Below are 19663 nucleotides of genomic sequence, written 5' to 3' on the forward strand. Positions count from 1 at the left end.
CTGCTGATTGTCCAATAAAGTTATAGAACTGCCAAAAAAAAAAAACCAAAATATTATCTCAGTCCATTGAATTGACTGTAATTATTCAACTCAAACCAGGTCCTTCCTAGGACACGCAGTTGCAAAATGGCTTATATTGATTACATCATAAACACTTACATAATTTGACATAGTCTTTTATCAGCCTCTACTTTCAAGATAAGACCTTCAAACAGCATTATTTTTCAAAGAATTACAAGACTGAGGACATTTAAAAAAATCAAAGCAAAATTGACTGTTTAGAGCCAATAACCTGGGCAGGGTCTCAATCAATGAACAAAGCCTATCCAAAAAAGATAAAGAACTTATTTTGCCTGGACAGGATCCCTTGGATGGCAGATCCAAATTTCCTGTTCCTGGTTCTGAGCTTTCAACTGATAAGCTGTATTGGTCATCCTAACAGCTTACTGAAGGTCACTCGGATTCTCCAGGTCAGGCAAAGGAAATTGTAATCTGATCTATCAGTCAGGGATCTAGCAGGAAAGAGATGGAACATTCCAATAGAGCGATTGAAGAGGGTAGTATGAAGGGCCAATTTATAGTGGGGTGGGCAGGGGTAAGGGAAACCAACAAGAAAGAATACAGTAGCATAAGGCTAGCAATAGTGGGAAGAGTTTTGTGTTTTTTTGTTTGTTTGTTTGTTTTTTGGCTGCACTGGGTCTTCGATGCTGCTGCAGGCTTCCTCTAGTTGTGGCGAGCGGGGGCTACTCTTTGTTGCGGTGCGCGGGCTTTTCATTGTGGTGGCTTCTCTTGTTGCGGAGCACGGGTTCTAGGCACACGGGCTTCAGTAGTTGTGGCTCGTGGGCTCTAGAGCGCAGGCTCAGTAGTTGTGGCTCACGGGCTTAGTTGCTCCGCGGCATGTGGGATCTTCCCGGACCAGGGCTCGAACCCGTGTCCCCTGCATTGGCAGGCGGATTCTTATCCCACTACTAGCTCTAGGCCTGGACGGAAATGGGAGGAACCATGACCCCAGAGGAGTATGGATGAGCAGCAGGGTCTATGGCCAACCCACAAACCCTCCAGGAAGGGATCCCACCTCAGTGTCCCCCACCCTCCAATCTCAAGCTGATGTCTCCCACTGGCAGAACCCAACCAGAGTCAGAAGGTAAAGGGCTCCGTTGATGCATTTTATACAAAGTGTCTGCCAGGGCAGACAAGGAACAGAGTGGATCTGGAGGGGCAAATGGAGGGCTCCAGCATCCCAGGGAAGCAATATGAAAAAGAGAAAGTAAAATTAAGAACAGAGATAATGGAAGCAAGTTTAGATCCACGACACTGGCATTTTTGCCAAACAAAAGTTTTGATAGCTTTATATTGACAATTTTGTAATCATTGCTTTCATGTGTGTCAGATTATTAAGATGTTTAAAGCATTTTAAACTATCTCATAATTTGGCTTATAATTTTCATCAAGTTTTCATTTGGAACAGTTTAACTGACTGAGATCACTGTTAAAATGTTTGGGGAACTCTAATTTGTAAAATTCATGTTTTTTGATATAATAATTGTCTAAGCAGAATGTGAATATTTAGATAATTGTTAACTGTTAAAAAAAACAATTTAATGTGGGTTCGTATCAGTGTACAAAAACCCTTGGACATTAAAATTTTTTAATGGGGTAAGTGCAATGTCATTATGAGCCAGGAGGGAGGTAAGTGCCAGGTGACCTTGCAAATCTCCTTTCTGATTCTGTCTTGGGTCAGCCCCAGAGTCTTGTTCCAGAGCCCAGAGTTTCTTAACCTGAGGTTTTATTTGTATTGTGGGTAGAAGAACTGGGGCTTTCAAGAGCCTCAAAGGGAGTAAAAAGACAAATAATCCAATTTAAAAATGGGCAAAGAGGGGGACTTCCCTAGTGGTCCAGTGGTTAAGAATCTGCCATCCAATGCAGGGGACACAGGTTCGATCCCCGGTCAGGGAACTAAGTCCCAAATGCCTCAGGGCAACTAAGCCCACGCACCACAACTACTGGGCCCATGCGCTCTGGAGCCCGCACACCACAGCTAGAGAGAAGCCCGTGTGCTGCAATGAAGAGTTCGTGCTCCACAACAAAAGATCCCACATGCCGCAACTAAGACTGGACACAGCCTAATTAATTGATTGATTGATTAATTAATTAATTAATTAATTTTAAAAGCTGCTGCTCTAAAAAATAAATGGGCAAAGAATCTAAATAGGCATTCTTCCAAAGAAGACACACAGTTGGACAAGATGTACATGAAAAGCTGCTCAATATTATTAACCATCAGAGAAATACAATTCAAACCACAATGAGATACCACTTCACATCCAATAGGGTGGCCATAATTAAAAAGACAGATAATAACAAGTGTTGGCAAAGATGTGGAGAAATCAGAACTCCTCTTCTCTGCTGTTAGGATTGTAAAATGATGCAGCTACTTCAGAAAGCAGTCTGGCAGTTCCCTAGACAGAACTACCATATGACCCAGCAATTCCACCTTAGTTATATACCCAAGAGAAATGAAAACATGGGCCCATTCAAAAACTTGTACACGAATGTTCATAGAACTGTTATTCATAATTGCCAAAATATAGATACAACCCCATATATCCATCAACACATGAATGGTAAATAAAATGTGGTATATGCATACAATGGAATATTAGTTGGCCACAAAAAGAAATGAGGTACTGATACAGGCTACAACACAGATGGACCTTAAAGCATGGGAAGAGATATGGGGATATATGTATAGCTGATTCACTTTGTTATAAAGCAGAAACTAACACACCATTGTAAAGCAATTATACTACAATAAAGATGTTAAAAATAAAGAACCAATAAAAAACAATTATAACAAACAAACAAACAAAAAAAACATTATGCTAAGTGAAAGAGGCCAGTCACAAAAGACCACATTTGTATGATTCCATTTATATGAAATGTCCAGAACAGGCAAATCCATAGAGACAGAAAGTAGATTAGTGACTGCCTAGGGCTGGAAGTTGCAGGGGGAAATGGCAGATAATTGCCAAAGGGTATGGAGTTTTCTAGGGGAGAGAGGAAAGTGTTCTGGAATTAGGTAGTAGTGATGGCTACACAACTCTATGAGTATACTAAAAACCATTCAGTTGCACAAAGTGAAAAAAAAAGTCTCAAAAGGGCTCAGGGTCACTGGTCTAAATAAGTTTGGGAGGTTCCCAAGCTGAAGAGCAGGGGTCACGTGCCCATAGGGCTGAGATCACATGGCGTAGTTGGGCCCATGAAGCTCTGCCTAAAGGTAATTTGCATTTTTGAAAAGCTAATGGACTTTTTTTTTTAGAGCAATTTTAGGTTCACAGCAAAATTGAGTGAGAATACAGAGCCCCCTCCCCCGCAACCACACACAGCCTTCCCCACCATCAACATCCCACACCAGTATGGCCCATTTGTTGCAATTGATGAACCAATATTCACCCATAGCTATTAACCAAAGGGTCCACTCTTGGTGTTGTCCATTCTATGGGTTTGAACAAATGTATAATGACAGGTATGCACCGTTATAGTATCATACATAGTTTCACTGCCCTAAGAATCCCCAGTGCTTCACCAATTCATCCATTCCTCCTCTCTCACCCCTGCAACCACTGATCTTTTTATTGTCTCCCATAATGTGGCCTTTTCCAATATATCATATAGTCAGAATCACACAGTATGCAGCCTTTTCAGATTGGCTTTTCTCACTTAGTAACATGCATTTGTTTCCTCCATGTCTTCTCATAGCTTAATAGCTCATTAGCACTAATAATAATATTCCATTGTATAGATGGACCACAGTTTATTTATCCATTCATCTACTGACGGGTGTCTTGATTGCTTCAAATTTTGGCAATTATGAATAAAGCTGCTATACACATTCGTAGGCAGGTATTTGTGTGGACATAAGTTTTCATCAGTTTTAAGTAACACTCTGCATGCCAAATACTTGGTTTGTTTTATAAAACTCACCCCTAGTTTGGAACCCCTTTCCCAGAGGCTTCAAGAACCTGGCACAGCTAGATAAGCTCACTCTTCAAAAAAAGGCAAGAAGCTAGTAATTATTTGACCCTCAGGGTACGCTAGTGTTATGTATGACTTCACTTGCTCCTCACCACCGGCCTCAGATGGGTGCGTGTTACAGATGAGTAAACTGAGGTTTGGTCCTTCCATTTCTGTGTATTATCCAGTGTTCTCTTAGAGTCTTGGACTCTTGGTGCTGGAAGGAGCCTTAGACATTGCCTAGTCGAATCCCCCTCCCTTTATATATGAAGAACCAAAGGCTTACAGACTCAAGGACATGGCCAAAATCTTGGAGTAATCCTTTCCTCCTCTAGTTCTCTCTCACCCCAAAATACAATCCATCACCAAGACATGTATTATTTACCTTCAAAATAGCTTCAACGTGCAGCACTTCTCCCTACCACCATTGCTTCTACCTCAATGAGGCCTCCCTCACCAATCACCTGGATTACTATAAGACCTTCTCAACAGGTTTCTTTCTTTCTTTCTTTTTTTTTTTTTTTGCGGTACGCGGGCCTCTCACTGTTGTGGCCTCTCCTGTTGCAGAGCACAGGCTCCGGACGCGCAGGCTCAACGGCCATGGTTCACGGGCCCAGCACATGTGGGATCCTCCCGGACCGGGTCACGAACCCGCATCCCCTGCATCGGCAGGCGGACTCTCAACCACTGCACCACCAGGGAAGTCCCCTCAACAGGTTTCTTTACTTCCTCTCTAGCCCCCCCATCCTATACTTGAATCTTTATACAGCAGCCAGAGGGAGCCTTTTGAGTCATAAATTCATTCCTCTGCTAAAATCTCCATAATGGCCTCCATTTACTCAGAATAAAGGCCAAGCCCTTCCCGGAGCCTGCAGGCTCTACAGACTACCTCCCTGGCTCCTTTCCTCCGCACCCCTCCCTCTCCACACTCCAGCTCTCCCAACCTCCTTGCTATGCCTGCGACATGCCGAGCACATGTATGTCTCAGAGCCTTCACACGTGTTCTCTCTTATGCCCAGAACGCTCTCTGTTTACACAGCCCTCTCTTCATGTCATTGCATTTCTGCTGCAATGTCTCCCCTTTGGAAAGATCGTCCTTCTCACTGTCTCTTGTCCTGCTTTGTTCTTTTTCATAGCATGTATCATTACTTGACCTTACATTATTTCAATTCCGTTCAACAAATACTTGTTCACAGAGTTGTCTGTATCCACACTAGACTATAGGCTCCATGAGGGCAGAGACTTTGTGTGTCTTGTTCAGTGCTGGATTCCCAACCCTTAGAACAGTACCTAGCACCCAATAGGTGCTCAAGATCTATTTGTTGGATGCATGCATGAATGAATGAATGCATGTCCAGTAAATGAGTGGCAGACTCAGACCCAGAGCTGAGGTCTTCTGTGTCCCTTGACTGGTTGATTCCCATCTTTTGGATTCTTAGACATGATAGGTACACAATTTGGAGTCAGCACATGTAAACTTTCTTAAACTCTTCCATCTGTAGTTAAATTATATCTGTACCCATAACTAGGACTTGTACAGCATCTTTTTCCCCATGTGGAAATGTAAGCACCTTCACGTTGATTGTTTCTCATTCATTCTAAAATGCAGAATTTATGGCAGGAATTCTACCCCCTCATTGCTTTCTCTCTCCTTCCCATGACCCTATGCTCCTGTTTTTATCCTAGGAGTCTGCCTTGTATTGGGGTTCCTATTACATGAGTCAGACGTCCCTTCTCTATTGAGCTTAGAGGTGCTGCTGGAAGAAGCATCTGAGAAACTCAACCTCAGGGGCTCTGGGAGAGGGAAGGTGAGTGCCTGCTGTGGAAGGGCAAGCGTCACATTATAGTTGAATCTAATGCACCACATGCAATGTTTTTCTTTTTCTTTTTCCTCCAACTGAGGTGAAATTCACATAACATAAAATTAACCTTGTTGAAGTGTACACTTCAGTGCCATTTAGTACATTCATGATGTTGTGCCATCACCACCCATATCAAATTCCGAACCATTTTCATCACCCACACCCAGTAAGTAATCACTCCCCATTCCCCCTTCCCCCAATCCCTGGCAACCACCAATCTGCTTTCTGTCTCTGTGGATTTACTTATTCTGGGTAGAGTTCATATAAATGGAGTTATACAGTATATGCCCTTTTATGTCTGGCTTCTTTCACTTAGCATAACGTTTTAGAGGTTCATGTACATTATAGCATGTTTCAGTGCTTCATGCCTTTTTATGGCTGAATAATATTCATACATACGCACACACACACACACACACACACACACAGCATTTGTTCATTCATCCATTGATGAATATCTGGGTAGTTTCAGGCAATGTTTTTTGGAGCGTGTCTGTAAAGAGAAAGCTAAGATGGGAATCTAGTGCTTTCTGACTAACAAAAGAACCTCCACCGCAGTGATGAATTGAAATAACACAACACTGGTTCAGTTGGTCAGTTGCTGTGGGAACAGATTACAGTGGTGGGTTAAGTATCATTAGTGTGTTTATTTACAATGTTCGAAGCAAATACCATTTCCAAAAACAAACATACCTTATGTATTTGTCATCAAATACATTACATTTCTCCACAAAGCCTTATTTCTTTTTTTTTTTTCATCTTAACTCAGTAAACCTAAGGAGAAGTTTTGTCATAAAGGCAACACGCAAGATGGCATTGTGTGGTATAAGCCAGAAGACCTTTGACCCTCCTGGTTAATGATGTTTCATATAAAACAGCCAATAACCTTTTTCGTATCTTGCTCTTTGATGGAGCAATTGAAGGTTACAGGGTTTCTTATTATAGAAAATTGTAACATGTTTTATGATTAAGGTCCTTCAGAGACAATTTCTGCTTAAGACACATTGTAGGCGTTAAGAAGCAGCTACACCTTTGCTGCTTCCAACTCAGGGAGTGTCTCCAGCACCTGCTCCTTGCTCCTCAGAGCTGCCTTGCCCCTGCTCTCTTGTTCATCCTCTCCAACCTGCCTTGACCCTCTGGGTCTCCACCATGCACAGTTAAGCTCTGCTGGTGACCCTCCTGTTTGCTGGCCACACCTGCCATGGCCTCTCAGCTGAGGTCTTTCCTTTCTTCTCTCCGCCCCGTTCTGGCATCAATTTTCCACCTTCCGGAAACACTGCAGTCCACAAACTCCTTAGGGGACTTGATTCTTTATTCTGAGAAGCACAATGAAAATGCATCAGACTTAAGAGAGAGATCAAAGCTTTCCTTTCAAAGCCTATCACTTTATGCAGGTAAAAAAGTGTCCCGAAAAATTGGAAACCTTGTGACTTTTGACAGAAACTGAACTGCATTTGCAATATATTTGGATAGATTAATTGTTACACCTGAAAATAATGAGATTGCTGATTGCATTTAAAATTCAATGAAGTAGGTTAATATTTTACTGGGATAAAAGAACTGCTTGTGAAATATGCTAGCCTGATACAGAAGAAAATTCTGAATATCCTATCATCACTAATAAGAAACTTTGAGTCCTGTAGATACAAAGGACTACATACAATACTGAAGATTCCATACAATCACATGGAAAACTACATAAATTGTGTTAGAAGATTCCGTGAAAGGAACAGAGATTAAGAAATATAATCATCTAAGCTAGGATGGGAAGAACATCAAAATTCCTTAAAGTAATGATTTTCAAAGTATGTTCTCTGGACAACAGCAATCACCTGGAAACGTATCAGAAATGCAAACTCTCTGGTGCCGCCCCCGACCTATTGGATCAGAAGCTCTAGGGGTGAGACCTGTATTTAAATCTGTGTTTTAACAAGCCCTTGGGTGATTCTGATGCACACAGAAGTTTGAGGACCACTTCCTTAAATGATACATAAATGGTTAATTTATTACAAAATTTGCAGATTTCTGTATTATTGTGACTTCTTATTTTGCAGGAGTCAGAAAGTACCCTATGGTGGTGGAGATGAATGGATGTGAAACTCCAACAAGAGCAGAAGAGATTCTTTATGACAACTGAGGTCTATCCTCCAACCCATCTGGCAGGTTTGTGTTCTTTGTGGTTTAACAGTCTTAGAGACATATCTGCCACATTCTGGGTACCTGCATTCTTCCTGCCGTTAGCAGGGGCAAATACATTCTAGGAAGCACAAGAGTAGAATCTGTTCCTCCTCACGAGACTCTCTTAATGGACTTTTGGAGAGAGAAGAGTGGGGCTTTTGCTAGAAGTAGAAATGGGAAGGGTGTCAGCTTTTGGCTCACATTACAATCTATCTTAATTGGATTCCCTCCAGAAGAAGATCCTGAGGTGATGATTGAGAGCATGTAGTTTTCCTGGAAGGTGCAAAGACAAGAGCAGAGGGAAGATGATACAGGAAAAGGAAGACTTCCAACAAACCAGCTATCAAAGAAAATCTTAATCTCATGGAGAAGCTTAGGAAAGTGATGCAGAGCACATTCCTCAGAAGTATCCTAGCCAAGGAGTAAGGGAAGTGGGGTACATATACCGCTATATATATCATTCCCAAGAACTTCTAGCCTGCATCCAACAAAGGTATAGGTGCTTGCCATTAGCAGATGCTGGCTGATGTACACAGACAAGTAAAGGGAATCCTAAGGGTCATGGATCACCAATAGCATTGGTATATGCAAGGCCAGACAATAATGTCTGGTCCTGATTCTAGGATTGGAAAATGAGGACTCAGTCCCTGCTTAGGGTGGAGTTTTATTTTGGTTTATTCTTGAAGCAGCAAATAAGCTCTGCAAATGATCAAAACAAAATAAAAAACAGGTGGGTACACATGGCTCTCAACGGCCTCCCTTGTGACTCACTTTCACAATTCTGTGCTCTCAGCAGTTGTACTGAGTAGAGCCTACTGTTGTGGGTTCATAACATTTTATTACCTCTAACCCAGACACAACTTATTCTACTAAATAAGACATCAGTTATAATGCTCAAGAATCATGTTTTGTGCATTTTGAAAGAAAAAACCAACCTTTGACCTTTTAAATAAATAGATGCCTAAAGATTACCAGACGATGAGAAAACTAGCAGCATAAAAGAGAAAGACAAAGCTAAGCAAACAGAGCAAAGTGACTCTTGGAGAAATAGACTACTGGAACAGAAAAGAAGGTCACAAAAACCCAAGTTCTAAAAGATTTGAGGTGTTGGTGGATCCATAAAACAAGAACAGGGTGCTACTTTAAAAAAATTAGAATAATAAAGTGCTTTTGAAAATTAAACACACAATTGCAGAAATAAACATTTCATTGGAAGTCAAATAAGTCCTCCAAAACCAAGGATAAAAGTACAAAGGGATAAAAAAACACAAGAGTGAACAGATTAAGAGACATCAAGGGTCAATGAAGAAAGTAAAACTTCCTACTAATAAGAAGAGAACAGAGAAAATGGAGAGGAGAAAGTATCTGGAAAGCAATACAATGATGGGACTCCTGGTTCTGGATCTATATCAATACGCAGCTCAGGACAGCAATCCTTGAGAGAAGAGAAACAACCGAGATAAGCTCTGTGATTGCCCAGGCTGACTTTCTGGAGAGAACTGCCAGGAATCAGCACAGAGAGGAGGAACCCAGAGCCCTGTGGGTTGAGTAGATGGAACTTGGAATCCACGAAGGCTGAAGCAGCTAGATTTCACAGGGCAGAATTACAGGGTATAAAATCTGGATATCAGGAGAGAGATCTAATTTGAAGACAATTTTGGCAGCCACCGGCATAAATGACAGCCAATGAACTCATGGAGGGGAAGAGACCATGAGGGGAGATTGCTTAAAATGAGTAAAAAGAGGGGTTAGGACAAAACAGTGAGGGACACCAATATTAAGTAAAAAGCAGTGGTGTGGGTTTGCGATGGAGTTGAGAAGGGCCAGAGTGACAGAAGGAATAGCAAATGAGTGTGAAATCATGAGACCCTGAGAACAAGGGAACAGGGAATGATGTGGTATATATATTCAATGGAATACTACTCAGCCATTAAAAAGAATTACATTTGCAACAACATGAGTAGACTTGGAGGGTATTATGCTTAGTAAAATAAGTCAGAGAAAGACAAATACTGTATGATATCACTTTAATGTGGAATCTAAGACACACAACAAACTAGTGAATATAACAAAAGGGAAACAGACTCACAGATATAGAGAACAAACTAGTGGTTACCAGTGGGGAGAGAGAAGGGGGAGGAGCAAGAAAGGGGTAAGGGATTAAGAGGTACAAACCGCTATGTAGAAAAGAAATACACTACAAGGGTATATTGTGCAGCACAGGGAATATAGCTAATATTTTATAAGAACTATAAATGGAGTATAACATTTGAAAATTGTGAATCACTATATCAAAAAAGCAGGGCTTCCCTGGTGGCGCAGTGGTTGAGAGTCCGCCTGCCGATGCAGGGGATACGGGTTCGTGCCCCGGTCTGGGAGGATCCCACATGCCGCGGGGCGGCTGGGCCCGTGAGCCATGGCCGCTGAGCCTGCGCGTCCGGAGCCTGTGCTCTGCAGCGGGAGTGGCCACAACAGTGAGAGGCCCGCGTACCAAAAAAAAAAAAAAAAAAAGCAAACAACCCAGTCAAAAAATGGGTAGAAGATCTAAATAGACATTTCTCCAACAAAGACATACAGATGGCCAAAAAGCACATGAAAAGATGCTCAACTTCACTAATTATCAGAGAAATGCAAATCAAAACTACAGTGATGTATCACCTCACACTGGTCAGAATGGCCATCATCAAAAAGTCTACAGGGAATTCTCTGGCAAACCAGTGGTTAGCGCTCTGTGTGGCACAGGTTGGATCCCTGGTCGGGGAACTCGTGCAAGTCACATGGCACAGCCAAAAACAAAGTCTACAAACAATAAATACTGGAGAGGATGTGGAGAAAAGGGAACCCTCCTACACTGCTGGGGGGAATGTAAATTGATACAGCCACTATAGAGAACAGTATGGAGGTTCCTTAAAAAACTAAAAATAGAACTACCATATGATCTAGCCATCCCACTCCTGGGCATATATCTGGAGAAAACCATAATTAGAAAAGATACATCACCCCCAATGTTCATTGCAGCACTATTTACAAAAGCCAAGGCGTGGAAGCAACCAAAATGTCCATCAACAGAGGAATGGATAAAGAAGATGTGGTACGTATATACAATGGAATATTACTTAGCCATAAAAAAGAATGAAATAATGCCATTTGCAGCAACTTGGATGGATCTAGAGATTGTCATACTGAGTGAAGTAAGTCAGACAGAGAAAGACAAATATACGACATTTCTTATACGTGGAACCTAAAATAATGGTACAAATGAACTTATTTACAAAACAGAGTCGCAAATGTAAAAAACAAACTTATGGTTACCAAAGGGGAAATGTGGTGCAGAGGGATAAATCAGGAGCTTGAGTTAACGTACACACACTATTATATATAAGATAGATAACCAACAAGGACCTACTGTATAGCACAGGGAACTCTACTCAGTATTCTGTGATAACCTACATGAGAAAAGAAATGAAAAAGAATGAATATATGTATACGTATAACTGACCTGAAACTAACACAACATTGTAAATCACCCCTACTCCAATAAAAAATTTTTTTTAATTGTAAATCACTATGTTGTACCTCTGAAACATATAATACTGTACATCAGCTATACTGCAATTTTTAAAAAATTAATAAATAAAAAAGAAAAAGAAAGAAAGCCTGTGTCACTCACTCCCTTGGTTTCCCTTTTTTCTCTGGATGCCTCTTCTGGGACCCATTTGTAGATTCTTCTTTTCCTTCCTGAATTTATGTGCCTGTGTTCCTCAGTTCTCTATCATTCTCATTCTATGCACTTTCCCTCTTAGGGACCTCATATGCATGCATGGATTCATTTAATAAAATATAAAGCTGATGACTACCAAATCTATTTTTCCAACTCAGACCTCTACATGAAACATTTACCCGCTAAAGCAGGTAATGTGTCTCAACATAAACTCATTGTCTTTTCCACTCTACTCTTCACTCCTCTTCTATTTTCTCTCTTGGTGATGGGTTCACTGTCAAGTCATTCTTTGAAGTGGAAACCTAGGAGTTATCCTTGTTGAAAGAAATAATCAATAAACAATCTATAACTTGAATAGAAAATAATTTCATTTGAGCCAAACTGAGGACTATAGCCTGGGAGACACAGATTCAAGAAGCACTTGAGGGCTTCCCTGGTGGTGCAGTGGTTGAGAATCTGCCTGCCAATGCAGGGTACACGGGTTCGAGCCCTGGTCTGGGAAGATCCCACATGCCGCGGAGCAACTGGGCCCGTGAGCCACAACTACTGAGCCTGCGCGTCTGGAGCCTGTGCTCCGCAACAAGAGAGGCCGCAATAGTGAGAGGCCCGCGCACCGCGATGAAGAGTGGCCCCTGCTCGCCGCAACTAGAGAAAGCCCTCGCACAGAAACGAGGACCCAACACAGCCAAAAAATAAATTAATTAATTAATTTAAAAAAAGAAGCACTTGAATTGTGTTCTGCTGGACTACAAAAAAGGGGAGGCTTATAAAAGCAAAATTATATAAGTTTGTCAAGAATTATAATTGGAACTGGCAAGAAGTAAGGGTGCTTGTGAAGCAAGGATTGGTTGGGGTCTGAAATGTTTGCATAGTTACAAGGGGAGACCTCGAGACCAGAAGGTTGCAGCTGGCAGCCGCTAACAGATATTGTTTTGAGAATGGCTGTTGCTGTCCTTGAGTCTGATACAGTTCAGAAAATTCAAGTTCTCAGTAATGCAGGAACATGTCTGAAACCACATCCACAATGACCACCCAGTTCCATTTTGAATGGTTGAACTACAGCTACTCCATTTTGAGTTTTAAATGCATTCTCTTCTTTAATGGTTAAAGCAGATGTCCAATGCATGTTTAATAAGCCACAAAACAGGCTGTTCTAGTTAGCGTAAAGTTAAGCCAGAATGAGTTCCCCATATCTCAACATGTGAAAACGTCTTCCATCATCTTCAACTACAACCTCTTCCACAACTAATGAGCAAAAGATAGATGCTACTCCCTAGTATTCACTAGCTCCTTACCTTATCCATGACTCCAGTCCTACCTTAAAGGCCATCCCTTTTATCCTGGCCTAACCAACAACCCTATTTTAAGAAATATTTCAGCGGCGCGGTCTGCTTCGACCGGTCTCCCGCGGAGCCGATTAAGCGCGGACGCCAAGCCCAGCCCGCCTCTGAGCGCCTGCTGCGGGCGTGGCGACGCCATGGAGCGTTTTGATAAAGCGGCTCTGACCGCGCTGCAGCCGTGCGACTTCAGAAATGAAAGTTCATTAGCATCCACTCTGAAGACGCTCCTGTTCTTCACAGCTTTAATGATCACTGTACTTATTGGGTTATATTTCACGACTAAATCTTATGTTTTTGAAGGCGCCTTTGGGATGTCCAATAGGAACAGCTATTTTTATGCTGCTATTGTTGCAGTGGTCGCCGTCCATGTGGTGCTCGCCCTCTTTGTTTATGTGGCCTGGAATGAAGGCTCAAGGCAGTGGCGTGAAGGTAAACAGGATTAAAGTGAACATCACCTTTTGATAGCATTAAACTGATTTTTTTTTAAATGGTAAATGCGTCTGGGGTATTGATGATTTTAATAAAGTTGAAAGAACATGTTAAAATCAATCTTATGGAATCACGTTTGACTAGTGTAAATTTTGATCCTTCTAAAACAATGGTTTGTATCATCAGTTTTAACTGTATGAGCCTCTCATTTGCAAATGAGAATTTGGAAAAGTTAAATTGGTTACAAATAAGTATGTGAAATTAGTTACACATTATTCTGAGAAGAATTTGATTATCTTACAACAAAACAATATTTTATAGCATTTTGTCTTTTGGTTGGCTTTGAGTTTTACTCCTCTGGATATATTCAGATGTACGTAGTGGAGCAAATCTAAACTTTATTTTTCGCTGGAACAATTTTCCTAACTATCATGAAAATACCAGGTCATTGGATTTTGGGTTGTAAATGCGTATTGGAAATTGCTTAAATTGTGGACACTGGAATTAATCTGAATGTCACTGAGAAATTTTGCATAAAGTAATCCCTCATCAATAGAAATCTTTCATGACATTATTTCATGGGGAAACTAGGCTGAATCACACCCATTCATGTAAAAGGACTGGGTTTATTGAAGAATGCAGACAGCAAAGCAAAGAGAGCTACCTGCCTAGGCACCCAGCTTACTCCCTAAAGGCCCCTTGCAGGCCAGCCTCCTGCTTTCAGACAAACTCTGTAACGATCTGCTTTGCTCTGGTCATTCAACAATGAACTTATGCTTTAATTACAAGGTTGTGTAAACTCCCTTTAAATTTGTTTTTCCTACTTTTAAATAATGTATATGAGTGAATTTACATTTAAATGTGTTCATTTTTGCATACTTAGGGAGTATAAACTATCCTGAAAATAGATTATTTTTATCATCCAGGAAGTATTCTTGGAATTTCTAGTCTAGTCTTTTAAATCAGTGCCGTTATATCCCAGATACATCAATAGATAATGTATCTAAGTTAGATAATCCTTGAGGTCCTTTCTGATAGAAAAAGACCCTGTGGTTTTACTTTCGTATCCTTGGTCTGTGTTCTTTCTAGCCACTTGGTACTACTTGTGTGCAATCTAAAAACACACCCCAAAAAAGTGCCTATTAAAACAGGAAGAAAATTTAAATTCCCAGTAATGTTGCCACCTGGAGATAACCACTATTTTGGTTTACATCCTGTGTGTATTTCTTAATGCTAGTTTGTTACACACAAGAAGTTTGGTTTAAGTTCAAATTCTGCCAATTTTACCTGGCGGCTATTTGCATTTTTTCAGATGAGTGATTATTGGCCGTTTTCTTAAAAAGCACATTCTACCTTTACTCTTTTTTTTTAAATAGTAATAGCTTTCATTTATTGAGTCTTTTTTTTTTTTTTTTGGCATCTTTGTTGGAGTGTGGTTGCTTTGCAGTGGTGTGTTGGTTTCTGCTTTGTAACGGAGTGAATCGGTTATACGTGTACATGTGTTCCCGTGTCTCTTCCCTCTTGCATCTCCCTCCCTCCCGCCCTCCCTATCCCACCCCTCTGGGTGGTCGCGGAGCGCCGAGCTGATCTCCCTGTGCTGTGCGGCTGCTTCCCACTATCTATTTTACGTTTGGTGGTGTGTGTATGTCCATGCCACTCTCTCACTTTGTCACAGCTTGCCCTTCCCCCTCCCCGTGTCCTCAGGTCCATTCTCTAGTAGGTTACTCTTTTAACTAGATATCTCATTGTACAAATTTCCTGTCATTGATAATCCCTAAAACAATGGCCCTTGTTGTGAGTGTTTGCCATTACTGATTTTGTTTGTTCACCCCTACTTTTGATGTGGAACTGGACTAAAGGAGTAGAGAGGTAGGCATAAAAGCAAAGAAGGCATTTGTGTTTATTTAATTGTTGAGAAGAAATAAAAGATTATTGTAGGACTATTTTTTATTCTTGCTTATAGTTAAATGTTATCTACAGTTTAAATGTCTTAAGTAGTTATTCTAAATGTAAAATGTTTTCTTAAAAAGACTACAGTTTTGGTATAAAATTCTACAAATTTAATATGAAATTGTAGGATACTCCAGATTGAGTCTAGTGTACTGTATGGTAGATTTCTAGATGATCCCCTCTTTAGATGCCTTGTTGTACTAAAATTTGTCCACCTGATTTCTTTTTCTATAACGTCAAGGTTTTTCTTGTACTTTTGGGATCTTATGCTATTTGTAAAACGTTAATGTCCAGTGTTGGATTGTTTTGTTTGATTTCAGATTTGCTGAGTAGATAACATGGGTGTGTTTCTGCAAGTATTTAAACTGGGGATTCATGCAAAAGCAGATGTAATTTCCTCTTGGAAAAGGTACCCAGCATTTGAAAGTTAGAATCGGATGCTAAGGTTGATGTTTGGGGTTATTACAATATAGACTTGTTTTCACACCAGTTAATATTTTCTTAGGGTTTTAACTGTTAACTGAGTAGTTTGCTGCTGTTGAAATAACATGGTATTTGACAAATAGATTTATTTTTCAAGATGTCTCAGTGATTTCCTCTTGTACAATGTATATACTTCAGGGTGTATAGAAAGGAAAGCTACAATTGAGCCCTTATATAAATGTTATAAGGTAGGAATATGTTCACTATTGTTTGAAAACTGTAAGAAGAACCTCAATTAGGGAGTGTAGCTTGAAGTGTCAGTACAGGCTACTGATTTAACACATGACCTTCTTCACCTCACCTCCCATTTTGCCTCCCAGAATATAATCTTTATTCTCATTGTGCTAAAAAATGAAAAGTCTGCTGTAGAATGCATCTGATGTCATTAGCTCTTCAAGTGGATACCATTTTACATGTGACAGCAGAATTCAGTTTTGAATTGCTGAAGAAATTTAAACCCTCCATAAAAAAGAAAAAAAACCAACCTGCGTTTCATGGGAATCTAACAGAAATACACTGTAAGATTATTTTCATCATAAAGATCTCATCAGCTTTGCCCCCCCCAAAAAAAGAAATATTTCAGTCTCCCACTGTTCTCTCTAACTCACTCTCCACACTGATGCCAGAGTGTTTCTACTGGAAAATTGGATCAAGTTATTGCTCCTTTTAAAGAAATCCATTTAGATATTCTCCATAGCCTTCAATTTCAAAATTAAACCTCTCAACTTAAAAAGGGTTTAAAAAAAGAAAAGAAAAGAAAGAAAGAAAGAAAAAAAGAAAGAAAAGGAAAGAAGAGCTGCAAGTTCAGATGCATGTGAGATTTTGGTGGTGAGAAACTAAAGTCTGATCTGTGGTTGCTTGAATTTTCCAAGAAAGTAGGAGTTGAGTGGGACATCTGTTGAAAATGAGAAGTGGTGGGGCAGAGATTTGCAGTGAGTGCAGAAGGTTTTAAATGTCAGCCCAGTTGAGGTTAGACAAGAAAGTTTTGATTTTGGGGTCACATGATCCTTCAGAATAGCAGACCTAGATCTTCCCCCTGAGCCTTTCTGAAATAGAAAATACAATAACCACAATGGCCTGGGGAAAAATTAGCCAATATTTATTGAACACCTTGTGCCAGATTCTGGTGTTGGGGTTCAGGGAGGGTCACCCCAAAATATGCTGATGGCACGTTGATTATTTTGTATTGAAGTTGTTTGAGAAGCAGTGGATGCAAGAAGAAAATTGACCCTCCTCTGTCCCCATGAAAGCAGGAAATAAATCTTCCATGTGAAAGGTGCACTCCCTTGCATCTGGAAGTAGGACACCCTTATCACAAGAGATAGGGAATTCAGGCCCAAGAAGCCTATATAAACCAACTTTGTTACTTCTTTAAGTTACTACCCCAAACCCAAACTCTGTTTAATATTTATTTATTTATTTGGCTGTGCCAGGTCTTAGTTGCAGCAGGCAGGCTCTTAGTTGCAGCTTGCAGGATCTAATTCCCTGACCAGGGATCGAACCCAGGACCCCTGTATTGGGAGCACAGAGTCTTAACCACCGGACTACCAGGGAAGTCCCCCAAACTTTGTTTAGATTCTTCACTAATTAAGCACCCAAAACTAAGTTTCTTTGTCCTGACAATTCCTCACAAATTTATTATTTCTTTATCAAAAAAGTATAAAAGCTGCCTGCTTTGGCCACCTCTTAGGGCCCGTTTCTATGAGAACTCCATATATACAAGTAAAAATTTGTTTCTTTCCTCCTGTTAATCTCTCTAGTGTCAATTTTATTATTAGTCCAGCTGCAAGAACTTAAGAAGGGAGGTGAGGGGGAAATTCCCTCCTCCCTGACAGTTGGTAAGCCAGCCAGGAGACTGGCCAGACCCCTGCCACCCCAAGGCTGCTACAGCTGAGAGATCCTGAGACACCTGACAAAGGCCAGCAGAAGCTAAGATTTCTTATCACGTCAGCCTCCCAGATCTCTGCCTGCAGGGTCTGGTTGAAGAGAAAGTGGTGGGAGTCCCTTTTCTCTCTCTCTCTATTTAGATTAGCAGGAGATTAGTTTTGGAGCTAGTTCCTTGTGACACAGAGCCTCTGGCATTTGGTAAATGAGTACTCTTGCTTTTTATTGATTCTGTCCTCCCAGATGGCCACTGTTTTTGTCTCTATCTGTTGTGTCATTTGTCAGAAGGAGGAAGAACTATAGGGCAGAACACATGCGTAGGCCCTATAAGCCTGCCGTTCAAGCAATAGTAGAAGTCTTCCCCTCAAGATTAATTGGTCTAAGGTCAAATTATATACTCAGAAGAATGGGGAACATCCAAAAGCCTTTGTTGAACGTTTTATACAAACTTTTCAAAGACACACCGCACTGAACCCAGAAGCCCCAAGAACACAGGAATCTCTTCATATCTGCTTTAGTGGGAAATTTTCTCCCTGTTATTAAAAACAGATTCAAAATAGTGCGGTCAGTTGGTCTGGGCAACCACTAAGCTAATAATGGAAGCTGTAGCTCAATTCTTTGAAAATAGTTTGCAGGAATGTCGGCGGGGGGGGGCGGGGGCAACAGTTAAAAGCAAGAGTTCTTGCTTTGCAACTGGAATCTTTAGAAAAACAAAAGCATGATTCTAAGAGCAACTCCACACCCACTCAGAGCTCTTCCTATTTGCCTCCAGACAATTGCAGATACTGTAAGAAATCCAGACATTGGAGGAAAACCTGTCCTGCACTTAAGAGAAAGGAAAGTTTAAGAAACAACCTCTCTAGGTCCTATTACTCCCAGGTTCATGTTTCTCCTCCTGACAGACAATTCCCCCTCAAATGACAGTGTCAGCGGATCCTTAGTTCAACCCCAAAAGCCTACCATTAAACTTAAAACAGAGGTTCCGAACTGGATTTCTTAATTGACACTGGTGAGATTTTTCTCTACCATCTGCTCAGAGGATTTATCTCTACCTGTCACCTCTGAGTCTATTCAAGCAGCTGGAGTCTCTGGGCAGCATACCTCATTGCCCATGTCTCAGCCCACCCTAATATCTTTAGGACCTCTTAACACCTGTCATGCTTTTCTAGTTTCAAACTCCTCACCAGCAAGCCTTTTGCTACCTCCTTTGCAGCCTTAAAATTAGCTCTGGCTACACCTCCAGCTCTTGGCTTACCTCATTTTGACCAACCTTTTCATCCATACTGCCATGAAAATAATGGAATTGCTGCAGGCATTATAGGACAGTCTTTTGCCTCTCAGATGAGTCCTATAGCATATTTCTCATGCCAGGTAGACACTGTAGCATTAGGTAAGGCCCCACACTTACATGTGGTGGCCACAGCTGCCACCTTGATTGACAAAGCCAGTACTCTAACAATAGGGTCTCCCATGCAACTTTCTGTTCCCCACGCTCTGTCTGCTATCTTGCAAGTTCATAGGATGCAGCATCTCCCTACATGGGCAACAAACCACCTATGAGCAGGCTCGCTTATTTATTTGTTTGTTTGTTTGCCACGCTGCACGGCATGCAAGATCTTAGTTCCCAGACCAGGGATCGAACCCACACCCCCTGCAGTGGAAGCATGGAGTCCTAACCACTGGACCACCAGGGAAGTCCCCAGGCTTTTTTTTTTTTTAATAGATCCTTTTTGGAGTACAATTACTTCACAATACTGTGTTAGTTTCTGTTGCATAACAAAGTGAGTCAGCCATATGCATAC

General features: G+C 41.0%; 1 protein-coding gene across 1 annotated transcript; it reads left to right on the plus strand.

The window, feature by feature from the left end:
- Positions 1-13252: 13252 nt before the first annotated feature.
- On the plus strand, positions 13253-13558 carry LOC307053950 (vacuolar ATPase assembly integral membrane protein VMA21-like; the record flags this gene model as incomplete). The annotated part of the gene is made up of 1 exon (XM_079705421.1): positions 13253-13558. One exon carries the CDS (start codon positions 13253-13255, stop codon positions 13556-13558), a length of 306 nt encoding a protein of 101 aa, XP_079561547.1.
- Positions 13559-19663: the final 6105 nt, after the last annotated feature.

Source organism: Hyperoodon ampullatus (assembly GCF_949752795.1).
Source record: "Hyperoodon ampullatus genome assembly, chromosome: 5".
Classification (NCBI taxonomy): Eukaryota; Metazoa; Chordata; class Mammalia; order Artiodactyla; family Ziphiidae; genus Hyperoodon; species Hyperoodon ampullatus.